The sequence below is a fragment of the Lactuca virosa genome, chromosome 9, assembly GCF_052849685.1.
Source record: "Lactuca virosa cultivar CGN04683 chromosome 9, Lactuca_virosa_CGN04683_v6, whole genome shotgun sequence".
Classification (NCBI taxonomy): domain Eukaryota; kingdom Viridiplantae; phylum Streptophyta; class Magnoliopsida; order Asterales; family Asteraceae; genus Lactuca; species Lactuca virosa.
Window position 1 is genome coordinate 270,930,315 of NC_136434.1, and position 12,775 is coordinate 270,943,089.

Sequence of the window (12,775 nt, forward strand, 5' to 3'; positions counted from 1 at the left end):
GCATTATATGGCTGAGATTGGAGAGGACGGTTTCTGGGATATATTGGATGGTTGATCTGCGGATTGAAGTTACGATTGAAGCATAGTTTGGTGAACTGTTGGTTTTTATGAAAGGATGGTGGTGGGAGTCTGTTGAACTATTGGCTGACCAGAGCAATGGCATTCTGAATCTCTTCTTTATCATCCAGTTTTGCATCAGCTTCATACGATTGCGGTGAGCTTTCATCTGATTGTTGGTATGATGATTATGTGGGATATGGGTACTGAGGAGTTTTGAACTGTGGAGTTTGAGCCATCAAAGCGAGTGTTCCACCAAGGTCTGCACACTCTTTTAACATTGTCTATTATTAGGCTTGAAGTCCACCGTTAGCTTGAACAGTGAGAGAGTTCTGATTTTTCTATCTCCTTCGACTATCATCTTAGCCGTAGTCCAATGTCTACCCAAACCATTTAGGAATTGCAGGTTTGTTTCGTGATTGCTTCTTACAGTGCCAGCGTTTGAAATTTTGGTGATAATGAGGTTGAATCTCTTGAAGGAGTCGTCAAGGCTTTCACCAGGTAAGGCTTTAAAGTTGGTGAATTCATTGAGATCTGTTGTAAGCTTCTTGTCTTGAGCTTGTTCAGACCCTTGATATAGACTTTTTAGAACATCCCAGATCTCTTTAGCAGATTCACAGTTGATGATGATGTCGAAGTTGTCAGGGGCAACACCACAAGATATTTCATAGAAAGCGATTGCATCTTTCTCCATCTTCTCTAGGTCATCTTTGGTAGGCTTGTTCATGGCTGCTTGACCTCCACCAAGTCTTGCTTGAACACTGTCTGCTGCAATAGGAGTGAGAATAGGGACATGGGGTCCTTCTTCTACTAATCTCCACACATCTCTACCGAGCCTGTTGAGATATCTTTCCATTCTCTGGTACCAATGATGATACTCACTTGCAACGAGTATTGGGGATCTATTAGAACTACCAACACTATTTGAAACGTTTAGAGAATAAGCTTGTGCCATTTTCCTTGTTTTTTTTTGAAATTTTCTTATGAGCTTTAATGGTATAGAAGGCCTTTTAAATAAGATTTTTGAGAACAAAAGCTTCGATTTTGAAAGGAATTAAAAGGCAACCACTTTGGCTCTGATATCAATTGTTTAGAGAAAAACTTGAACAAACCTTAGTACGAGATAATAAGTTGTGGAATTAAAGTTAATCTGATTGGATCTTGTTAGCTCAACAATAATAATAGTTAGATTGCGGAAATGTAAGGAAAATAAATAGCAGCAAGTTTATATCAATAAGCGGTAAACAAGTAGACACTAGGTTGAATCGTAAAAAAGTTTGCATGCAAACACAAGTTAGCATAAGATGAACAACACAAGTGAAGAGGGACTCGGTTAAGTATCAGTTAAGATAACTTAAGATATAGAGATGAACAATCTGATATTGATAAACATTCAGTGATCGATTGATAGATTGGTAAATTGGTAAGAAATACACGAAGTGGGATGCTCTATTTATAGAGTCCCAAAAGTTACATCAAAGAGTAAAATAACCTAAAAGTGACTGACTACGGTGACCATGGATTGTTCACCGGATATTACACGGAATACAAGCAATGTCAGTAAAGTAACTTAAACTATCTTCATGTATAACTTCACTTTGCGGTTCATCTTCAACTCTGCGGGTTACTCAGGAAAAGAAATAGTCTCCGGTAGGATCTTCTCTACGGTATCATCAAGGAAAAAGTTTGCGGTTCCTTTTAGCTGAAGAGGGTCACTTTTTTGTTTCAACAAGAAAATCTCAAGAGAGATGAGAAATTGTACGTCATAAAATGACCTATCCCTAAACTACCTTCTTTGTAGGATTTACTTGCACATGATGTATGGTGGATACATAAATGTGATTACGATGATGTCTATGAGATTATTAAAGGTACAGTCATTCCTGACTTTTGGAAAGAGTTGGAAGCTTAGATTCATTTCATATTTATTGTCAGGTTACAAAGATATTCCAAAGATGTAGTGACATCTAGTATGAACAGTTCAAACATTGGAAGAAACCAAGGCTGAAAAGAGTCACCTTGTATGCTCTAAGAGGCCTCAAGTTTATAGAAGTAACACCTTTAGGCCCAAGAAATCCAATATGGCCCACATTGATTGATCTTGTTTCTATTGTGGAGAAACTAGACACTGGAAGAGGAATTGTTCCTCTTATCTGGAAAGAAATTCTAGAAGAGACTATTACTTCAGGTATCTACTACTGAATGCTTGTATCGATCGGATACACAAGAGAACGCATTTCACAAATACGGTCACCAAGACGTACATTAGGGTTTTACCCTAATGTTGAATATATATACTAAACTATACTAGTATATCTCTTCAATTAAGGGATTGTATCTAATCTATAATAAGAATTGATCCTTGTCAGCAAGATATCGGATCTGCTATCTATTCTATACATATCAGTATAACTGCCTAATATACAAAGATTATATAAGATCACTATCTATACGCTGACGTTGATAAGGTCTTGAGGCACTGACGCTGATGTTGATGTTGGCGTTGGATCTGGAGGGCAACGTGTATGGTGTTTGACTCATCAGATCATAAGGTGTGACCTTATAATCTCCCCGTATCTGATGATTTCAAAACTAATCTTCTTCAGAGGAGTCATCAAAAGAACCATTATAGAATTTATTAGCTTCTTTCAAGATTTCAGGATTTACCCACCTGAATTCATCAATTTGAAGATCTTCCAATCTTTTGCTAAGCTCAAGAGAAATCAGCACACGGTATCCTCTTTCAATTTCTATATGATGAATTACCTGCATGCAAAGATGAAATAAATCCTCAATGGGTGCAGCGGGAAGATCATCAGTGCGTTAAAAAGACATTTGGTTTTGACTATCAAGATAGAAAATACCATGTTCTGGTTCTTGAATGAACATGTGTTGTACTAGTTCAACACTCACTGGTAGTTTGTTGTTGATGTAGCGAGTGCCATACGAAAGAAGAAACTTAGTATACTTGGACATTTAGGGTGTACATGTTCTTCTTGAGGTGGATGGTCTAGATGGACCAGTTGATGGCACAATATTCAGCTTTTTGACTTTGTTAAGCAGCTGCTGAATTGCTAATTTTACCTCCTGATCATGAATACCTTTATGTTCATCAATAATTTCCTAAATTTGTATCCACTCACTGTAGCCAAATTTGACTCGCACACGAGCAAGTACAACCTCAGTGTATTCATACTCAGTCTTCTTCCTAACCAAATGAAGCTTCAATGACTCGTTCTTTGGTTTAGTGAACCTTACCCTGATGATGGTATTATGTTTTGATCTACGAGCCAGAACATATCCAAACTTCTTTTTATTGATCTTTTCATTCAGCTCAGAAACCCTATGTTGTTTGTCCACATTATTGTTGAACAGCTGAATTTTCTTGTTTTGAACATTAGAGCTTTGAAAATTAGAACTTTCATCAGTGGAAGCAAGAGTATGAGCAAGTTTAATGGACCGACGTTCTTCTTTTCTAGCTCTGATAGTGGCATTATGCTCCAGCATAAGTTTTCTAACTTCCTCAACAATTATATCTCATTCTTTATCTAGATAATTTAGATCAACAGTGAGCTTGCTTTTCTTGGAATGATGAGGGGTTGAAGAATCACCAGCGGCAAAAGAGCTTCCAGCTTCAGCGTCATTGGCTCCCCCTGAGAAGGAAGCCTTCCTCTTTCTAGGATTGAGTTGTTCATCCTCAGATTCTATGTCGTTGTGGGTTCCTTGAGGAATATCCCCCTCAAAATATGAATCAGGGTAAACAACACTCAATGGAACAACAGCTTGTGCCATAAACCCCAAGTCGAGAAACCCTTCATACTCATCAATCTCAGATTGATCACCAACGTCTAGGATAAGCTTATCATTGTTTGTTGCATCAACATCTGGGATGTTTCTCTCTTGTTCAGCTACAACGATTGTCTTTTAATTATCATCCCAACCTAATTCATATTTTTCAATCAAAGATGGATTTGTTGCAGTCACCATTTGCTGACCATTTCTAACTTGACTATTCTCCCCCTTTTTGGCATCATTAGTTTTGGGAGGGGGGTCAGGAGGTGGTGAAGGAGTGCGAGGAAGAGGATGAGATGGTGGAGGTTGATTTGATGATGAAGGTGGAAGTGGAGGTGGAGGATTATTACCTGGAGAATTTGGTGGACAGTCAACAATAACCATATTATCGTTATCATCATCACCCAAGGTCATAATGTGTTTCATATCAGCCACATCCTTTTCTACTCTAGTTAATCTTCTCCCAGAGATTGAGTTATCTACACCAATAAAGAGAGTTGAGAGAGCATAATAGTTTGAAAGTTGGAGTTGGATTCCCCCTGATAAAAGGAAGCAGTCTGAATAGGTGATTGCATATGAGGAAAAATTGTAGCTTGAGAAGAAAGAGACGCTGATCTTGGAGAGATCACATCTTGAATCGGTGGATCAGTAGTTTCCATTTGAGGTGGGCTTGATCCACATTGTCCAATATCATCTGCAGAGGGAGTGGATCAAGAAGTAGAGGAGAATAGAATGTGCTAGTTTAGTTTTGGAGGAGAATTCATTCCCTTAATAGAGGCTTCTCCCTTATTAGTGGCAAGTTCATCTTCTTCATCTTCAGCATCTTCTTCATCATCAGCTTCTTCTTCATTATTAGCACCTTCTTCATCATCAACGCCTTCCTCGTTATCTTCATCATCATCCTCTTCTACAGAGTCATAGGATTCAACAGTGTAGGGATTTGCAATCTAGTTTGCCATTCTCTGGGTAATATGCATATCACCGTCAAAAGGAGCAGTGTTGACGATCTCTGAGGAGAGGGTTGGGATTGGAATGATGTCTCCATGATTAACACTATAACCTTCTTCATCATGAGCCAAAATCAGTCCAAGCCAACGGGGATAAGGAACATATGTTGGCTTCTTGTTCCCAGTGATACAATCAATCAACTAATCAAGAAAGAGTTGAGCAAAATCCAATCTTTTGTTGCACACCATGGACTACAAAACTCTTTTCTCAAAAAGATTCAATTGATCTAAGCTCCCAGTTTTGTGTCCAATGCATTAACCAATTACCCCTGATAGGTACTTCCAGCCTACACCAAAACACTGGCGAATATTGTATTTAGATGGATCACGGGAGGTGCCCTAAAGGGAAAAGTTATACCCTGATGCTTCACGAATGGACTTGAATTTTTCTTCAGAAGGAATTTTAGAATAGTTTTCTGATCGAGGAAGACGAAGAGCAGTTTGAAAAGATTCCACATCAATAGTAACCCTAGATTCACCATCTCCAATGGTTCTGGTAATGGTTTGAGCCCTAGAATCAACAAAGCATGAATAATATAACTCACATACTTGCTTTGGGTAGAATGGGTTTGGGAAGTCGCAGAAGGCATATCGAAGAGGGCAACTTTTGACATAGTTAACGAATTCTTCAATTCCTGAGTTCATGAACTGTTTCAAGATAACATCAGAGAATGCCACTTTGTTTGCTCGAATGACAATGGGAGAATCAGGGGCATGAGGGTCTTTGAAGACATTAACGTTAGGAGCAAACTCGAACAGGACCTTTGACATGATGAGAGCTTAAGGAAGATGATGGTTTAGAGATCCTTCTTCGAGAGAGAAAATCAATTGCTTGAATGAATTGTGAAAGTGACCTAGGAGAGAATTTTCCCAATTTATCCGTAAATTGCCTTCCCTTTTATGTAACCAATGATTGAATAGATCGGCATCATAAAAATAGCGTATCCCAAGATATTGATAAGTCTTTTAATCATCATCAAAAATTTACCATTGGGATAAGGAAGTTATATCAGTGAGACATAGCATCAGTAGCAATAGCCATTAGCAGAAGCAATCAACATATCAGAGTTGCAGCTGGTAATCAAGTAAGTTTGTGATGTATCCTGATAGTATAAGTTGAAACTACCATTCACTGACATAGTATTACAAGATTTCATCAGCGTGTGTTTTCATACGCTAACTCGTTAATCACTTTTATTAGAAGGAAATGGAAATAGTGGAATGACGCGTGTGATAAGCTGTGGTGTTTTAGCTTAACCATCGGCACAGATTTTTCAAGCTCTCATCGGTGTATGGTACATTACGCTAAATCACAAAGCTTTAAAGAAGAATGTTAGGGCAAGAAGGGGTTGGTGTGTGTGATAGTCTATGGTACATAGACTAACCATTGACACATACTTTCAAACTTTTATCGGTGTGTGGTATATCATAGTGAATCGTAAAGTTTTATTGAGAAGAAATTAAGGAAAGAATATAGTGGTTCAGTCATGCTGAGGTGGAATTAGCATGAATCATAAACAATGTCAGCTCATCAATAAGAAGTGGTTCAACTTATGTATCATAGAGTTGAGTTGCAGTCTAGAACTTTGAAGTTCACCATCAATTCGTTCAATGGTACCATGTCATACCTCAAACTAGGAGTTCAAGTACATAAATAACCCTTTGTTATTTAAGGACCATACAAGTATCTCTTACGTTGATGACTATGCAATCAAGGTAAGCCACTGGGTTATGCTCGATGTTTTAGTAGAACGTGGAACTTGATGCATACGGAAAACATGCTTCCAAAGACGGAGTCAAGTAAGAGACGATTAACCAACAAATAAACACCTAAGCCTTTCTATAACTTTCTGATTTTGACCAGGAAATCTCACTTTGAAAGTTTAGACGATGCTAGACAATCAATGTGAGGGGGGTGACTCAATGTTATCTTAACAGATGGTCTCACAGATGAGATACTTAAAGAGATTTACACACATACATCAACATGCTTCTAAGGACAATGATTTGTCAATAGGTACACACTTGGCTTATGAAATGCCACCGTCAAATCATTTAAAATGGTACAAGACAAAATAATAATAATATAAGAATACAAACAAAAAAGTTAGTCAACCAAGGAAATATTCTAAAAGCAATATTTGAGAAACTTTTTCAGAAATAAGATAAACGCCCGATTCATCGAATATTTTGAATTGAATGACTATAAATGAACTTCCTTTTTCCGAGAAATATGTCCCTCGACACTATCTATAAAAGAATGAGAAAATAACATCAAATATATCAAACTAAAACACAGTTCATGAAACCAAAAAAAGAAAATGCCTTTAATCGTTGAAGTATTGCAGATTGATTCTAAGCTTCATATTCACCAAGAACAAGAGAAGAACATGAACCGGTCTTTATAACCAACAAGTTAAAAGGATCCAATCTTTTTAACCTTCGGGTTATGAGAGTCACCAAAACAAAACTCGAAGGCTCCATTCGTTGTGATCCATGATAGAAGAGATTAGGAGCATCGTCTTGTGAAAGAGGTCTTCGGATTTCAGATGGGAATCGGTGTAGCAGTGACATCATCTATGGAAATTAGATGTGCTACATTACTTAGCTTCACTTTATCCCATTTCAACAGAGATAGACTGTCCAAGAAGGAAGAGATATGTGCCCAGAAGAACACATTTTGTCATAGTTCTCTCCTATCTGGTCTCAACAACAAGATGCTTCATGTCAATCAGCATGAGAATCAGCACCAGGTGAGCAGTTAGCGTTGAAGAAAAGATGCAGAGCCAACATCAACTAGCTCTACTATGAAGATGTTGCACCGAAGGAATGATTTGCTGATCCAAATTAGTTAAGATCAATGTTGATATGAAGACAAAGGATCATGAGTCTTTAGAAGGTGAGAGAGAAGAACACACATTGGCAATGTTAGTAGCAGAATGTACAATGTATACTTCTTTGGTAGAATAAAAGTTGAAAAGAATTTTTGAAAGATTTTAGCAGCTTATGTTCAAAAGTTTTTAGGTAACGAAGCATAATGTTAAAATAGTAAAGTAGCATTGTCTAAACAAATGAAACTAAAACATATAAATTTTGTTGTCCTTGAGTGCAGTGAGCACAATTTTGTTCTTAGAGTCAAAAACCTTTCCTTCATTGCAATCAAAGAGAACCTTGTAACCAGCGTCACAAAGTTGATTGATGGATATAAGATTGCTTTTTAGACCCTTTACATACAACACATTCTTCAGCTTTAATGCCCTGCACTCAAATGTTCCAACGCCCATGACTGCTCCTTCACTATTGTTAAGAGGGACTTGAGACCAATCATGTGTTAAGAGGGACTTGAGACCAATCATGTGTCTAGAGCATCTATTGTCAAGGAACTAAGTATGTTATGGATCCTAACTTGACTCTTGGAAAGCTTGAGAGGTATCAACGTTACATATGTTGAGATCACCATCAGGGGAATCATTGATAAGAGCCATAAGACACATAACGAACCACACTCTTGTATTAGAATCAGATCGAATAAATCGAGCTGATGGAATAGAGAAAACAAAGAGAGTTTGATCAACATGTGGATACTTCGGAACAGAAAGAATAGCACCACGTATTTCTAATTCGTGCTCGTGCTTTTGGGTATACACATCAGTTTTGTCAAATGATAGAATATTCCGATTGATTACGAAATCACGGATTTCAAACTGTAATCCTTAAATAACTAAATTCTTCATCGTCTTCATAACAGGTAACATTTCTAGTTAATGTTTACTCAATTATTTAATGAAGATCGTTATATTTCTATCGACCATCTCGACCATCTCCTTCTTGACTGAAGTTTCGTTATTACTCAATACATGGCTTTCTAAACCAATCAACTTTATCTTAGTAGATTTATATTAATCGGACTCCACTCTTTATGACATTAAGATTTGAACGATAATTATCTTCTTAGTCATTACCGAAACGAAGGTAACGACACACGTGAATAAAACGGAATCATTTACTAGCTTCTTGGTAACCTTGTGACTTTCCCAGATCCAAGCGTGAGTCCTGTGCTTCCGATAGTATAGGCCTCTACTACCATTCACACCTACTCATACTCGTCCCAAGTATTGTCTCGTAGTTTTCCAAGTCACCATTCAAATCACAAAACAACTTATTACACATGAATGTGTTCAAACAAATACATACAACAATTTCTCCTAGACTCAACTAGGGTTTTCACGTTTCTATCAAACATATCTTGGATTACTTATACTCGTCTTCTAAGATTATTCTCACGCATATGCTCGATCTAGCATATTCTAATACTTTTTCATAGGTCGATAGAATTTTACTTCCAATTCTTCATATAAATTCTTTCTCGGGTAGTATCTACTCTGCAAGACATACTACACCCAAAATTTACTCTAGCAGTGTAGAGACAAACGGTTTTCAACTACTTGCATCATCTTCTAACTTATGTAATTCACCATGCACATTTGTTCATTTCCTTATCTGAGTAAGTCTTTTTCTCATGGTTGTATCTTTTAAGTCTACTTCATAGGAGTCTATCCTAAGAAGTCTGCATTCTAGCTGTATCTCAGCAAGCTCTACTAGCTTCAACTTGGTTCTCTGTCATTCCTAACTACAACATTTCTTCTCATACAATACTATGGGTGTATTGCTTCTTCAACTAAGCATTCTACCTTACTTAAACAAGTAAGTTGCTTAACCTTGTACCACTAAATGACTCAATTCACTATCCCAATCTTGTATGTTAAAGTCGACTTAACACACAATGGAACTTCCATAAGGATGTGATAGAAGTCAATCATCACTCAGTATTATTAAATACTAAGTCTGAACATCTTGTATAGGGTTACTACTCGAACTACATACTACATCACAAAATCTTGGCCTATTGACTTTGAAAATTTCATTAGCCTTTCCTTTGATCTTCATTTAATTCTTCTAAATCTTGTACCACATTAATTTCAATATTGTCGAAGTATTTATCACCATCTTCGGTTCTTCCGACTCTATAAACAATCACTGCTTTAATCTGAACAGTGGTGGATCAACATCATGGATTTGTACCAACACATTTATCTTGCCCAAACGTGTTTAAAACGCACATCTTTTTTCCAAAGATGTTATTATATATCAAACATACTTTAAATGTATAATACCACTCTATTGGTATTAATACACTATTTACGATAACACTTCATATATATATATATATATATATATATATATATATATATATATATATATTACGATATCCAGAGATCGTTTATTTATAAACTTATCGATGTCAACTATAATAAGTCTCTTTATCACTTCGAAAAGTTTCATGTAAATTCTATTACGAAAATTCTTAGAATTCAGAACATAAAATTTTCTAAACCAAGGTCGGCAACAGACCTTAAACTTTCTCAAATAATAGCAATATAGGTATGAAACCTAAAGCATGCTATATTTACTTATCATTTAGCACTTAATAGAATATAATGCATATCTCCTCTTAATATTCTAGTGCTTGTCCCCATTAGGTTTTCAACCTAAAGTATACTAGATACATATCGTATCATCTTCACTTAACAATCCATGTTTAAATCCAGAAATTCTCAAAATTCCTAGTTCACATAAACTAATTCTCTGAAAATTTTGAAGTAGCTTAATATCTTAGAATACTAGGGTTTATTACTACCAAATACCCCACTTAAGTATTTCCTATGGTTTGTATCCATATATTTACAATGATTCAGTTCATATATTGAACTTCCAATAGTTTAAGTCTAAATACCAATCCATGAAATTTAGTTCACTTAAACTACTGCTCTGATACCATGATTGAAAGACCCACACTTTCGTACTAGACAATTGTTACTCCAAAACATGCTACATGCATATTCATAAAAACAATATTTTATATTGATAAAGTGATTACAAACTACTGGATACAAACCGACTATTTCAAAGTGTTATATATTACATAACTTCCCAGGATTCTATAGTTTTATACATATAGGAGTGCAAAATACAATAGTTTCAAACTATTCGAAAATCGTCTATCAATACCATAGTTTCAAACTATTCAAAAATCTTCTATCAGTATATAACTATATTGGATGCTTATCTCCTGCAATTTGTTAAACATTGAGAGGGTAAGAGGTGACGCTTAGTGAGTTCAATAATAGATACAATATAACGTTATGCCATATATATACATCAATATGGCAGAAGCAAAGAGGAACAAGGAACAACAAAGGCATATGTGAATCATGTGACAAACTTTCCATATCAATCATTGATTTGATTCAAAGATATACAATCAATTAGACATAACAATTTCCATACTTGATATACATCAATAAAGCTTTGGCCCAAATGGCACAGAAGACATACAACTTCGGATTAACATTTTGGTAGATTTCAGGCTTATAGCCCTGTCTAACCATCTGCGAATACCATAGAATAGAAATCATTCTCTTACGGAGACATGTTCTACATGGCCAGAGGCTACATACCAGTACCAATATGAATCTAAGTCCTTTCACTGATCACATGGTCAAAGGTATTTCCTTGCTATTAAAAATAGCGAATAAAAATAACACGGGAAAATAACCCGGAATAATAACACTGAAAAACACATAGTACATATAACACATAACATACAATTGTTCCTATATATTAAACTCACCGTGAAATAACCGGGGGTTAAAATAGTAATTTGGGCAGCACTTCGTCACTATAATTGAATTTCTTCGTTGAAAACCGGGAGTTTTCTTGAAAACCGGGCTCTGCGAAGGTGGAGCTTCAAACTGAAAAGATAAATTTCCCGGGCTTCACGGGCACTTCGGGGCGTGTTTCGGGTGATAAAAATGATATCGGGGCTTCGGGGGATGTCAAAATAATAAAAATATTAAAAAGGGGGTGAAAAATGGCTAATTTCCCATTTTACTCGGGAGGGTTCGCATCCCTCCTATTTATAGGGTGAGATCCGAAGTCATCGGCCGAGAGGGGTGAGTCAGCGAGGGCAGGTGGCAGCAGGAGGCGCAGGCACGCAGCGCGCATGCGAAGGGCCAACTGTGCGAGGTTCGGACGCGACGCGGAGCGAGGCGCGTCGGACGCCAGTTGGCTGCGACTTCGGTCGAATCCAGAAGCGGCACGCGTCGACTGGTCGGACACGAGGCTGATCACGAGAGCGGTGACGTGGCCGACACTATTCATGCGAAAATTCTCGAAAATTGTGCCCCAATCTTCTAAAATTCATAACTTTCTCATATGGGCTCCGTTTTTGACGTTCTTTATATGTACGCGTAAGCGGAAATATAATCTACAACTTTCGTTTAGACTTCGTCGGCTAATTTTGACTTTATTTTTAATATTATTATTTTTAACAGACCGGGACTGGTAAATCCGTTAAAAATTCATAACTTCTTCATCCGACATCCGTTTTCGTCAGACTTTTTACCATTGTACTACTATTGACGAGATCTTCAATTCTTGTTTAGGTTGTGTTGGCTAAAAATCACTCGATCTAAAATTCGAGTTTTTAGCTGTCTACTGCTAAGCTGAAACTTAGAAAAATTATAACTTCCTCATACGAAGTCATATTTTGGCGTTCTTTTTATCGAACTTCACTATTTAACGAATACTACGACTTTCATTTAGATCACTAAGGCTAAAAAGTAGTTTATCAAAAACTCACTTTTTACGTCATTCGGCGTTGTGTCGGTTCTGTCGCTAAACTTCAATAAGTCATAACTTCTTCGTTATAACTCGGATTTCGATGAAGTTTTCGCCTAAATGTTTCTAACGAGATTCTTTACAACTTTCATTAATATAATTTTACTTATTTTCAACTTTATTTTCATTAATTTTCAATATTTGACTTTTGATTGGAATCTCATAAGACTTCCAATATT

At 36.6% G+C, this 12,775-nt stretch overlaps 1 protein-coding gene across 1 annotated transcript; it reads right to left on the reverse strand.

The window, feature by feature from the left end:
- Positions 1-331: 331 nt before the first annotated feature.
- Positions 332-1,012, reverse strand: LOC145140536 (uncharacterized). Its single transcript, XM_079073996.1, has one exon. The coding sequence runs from the start codon at positions 1,010-1,012 to the stop codon at positions 332-334; it is 681 nt and encodes a 226-aa protein (XP_078930122.1).
- Between the last annotated feature and the right edge of the window lie 11,763 nt (positions 1,013-12,775).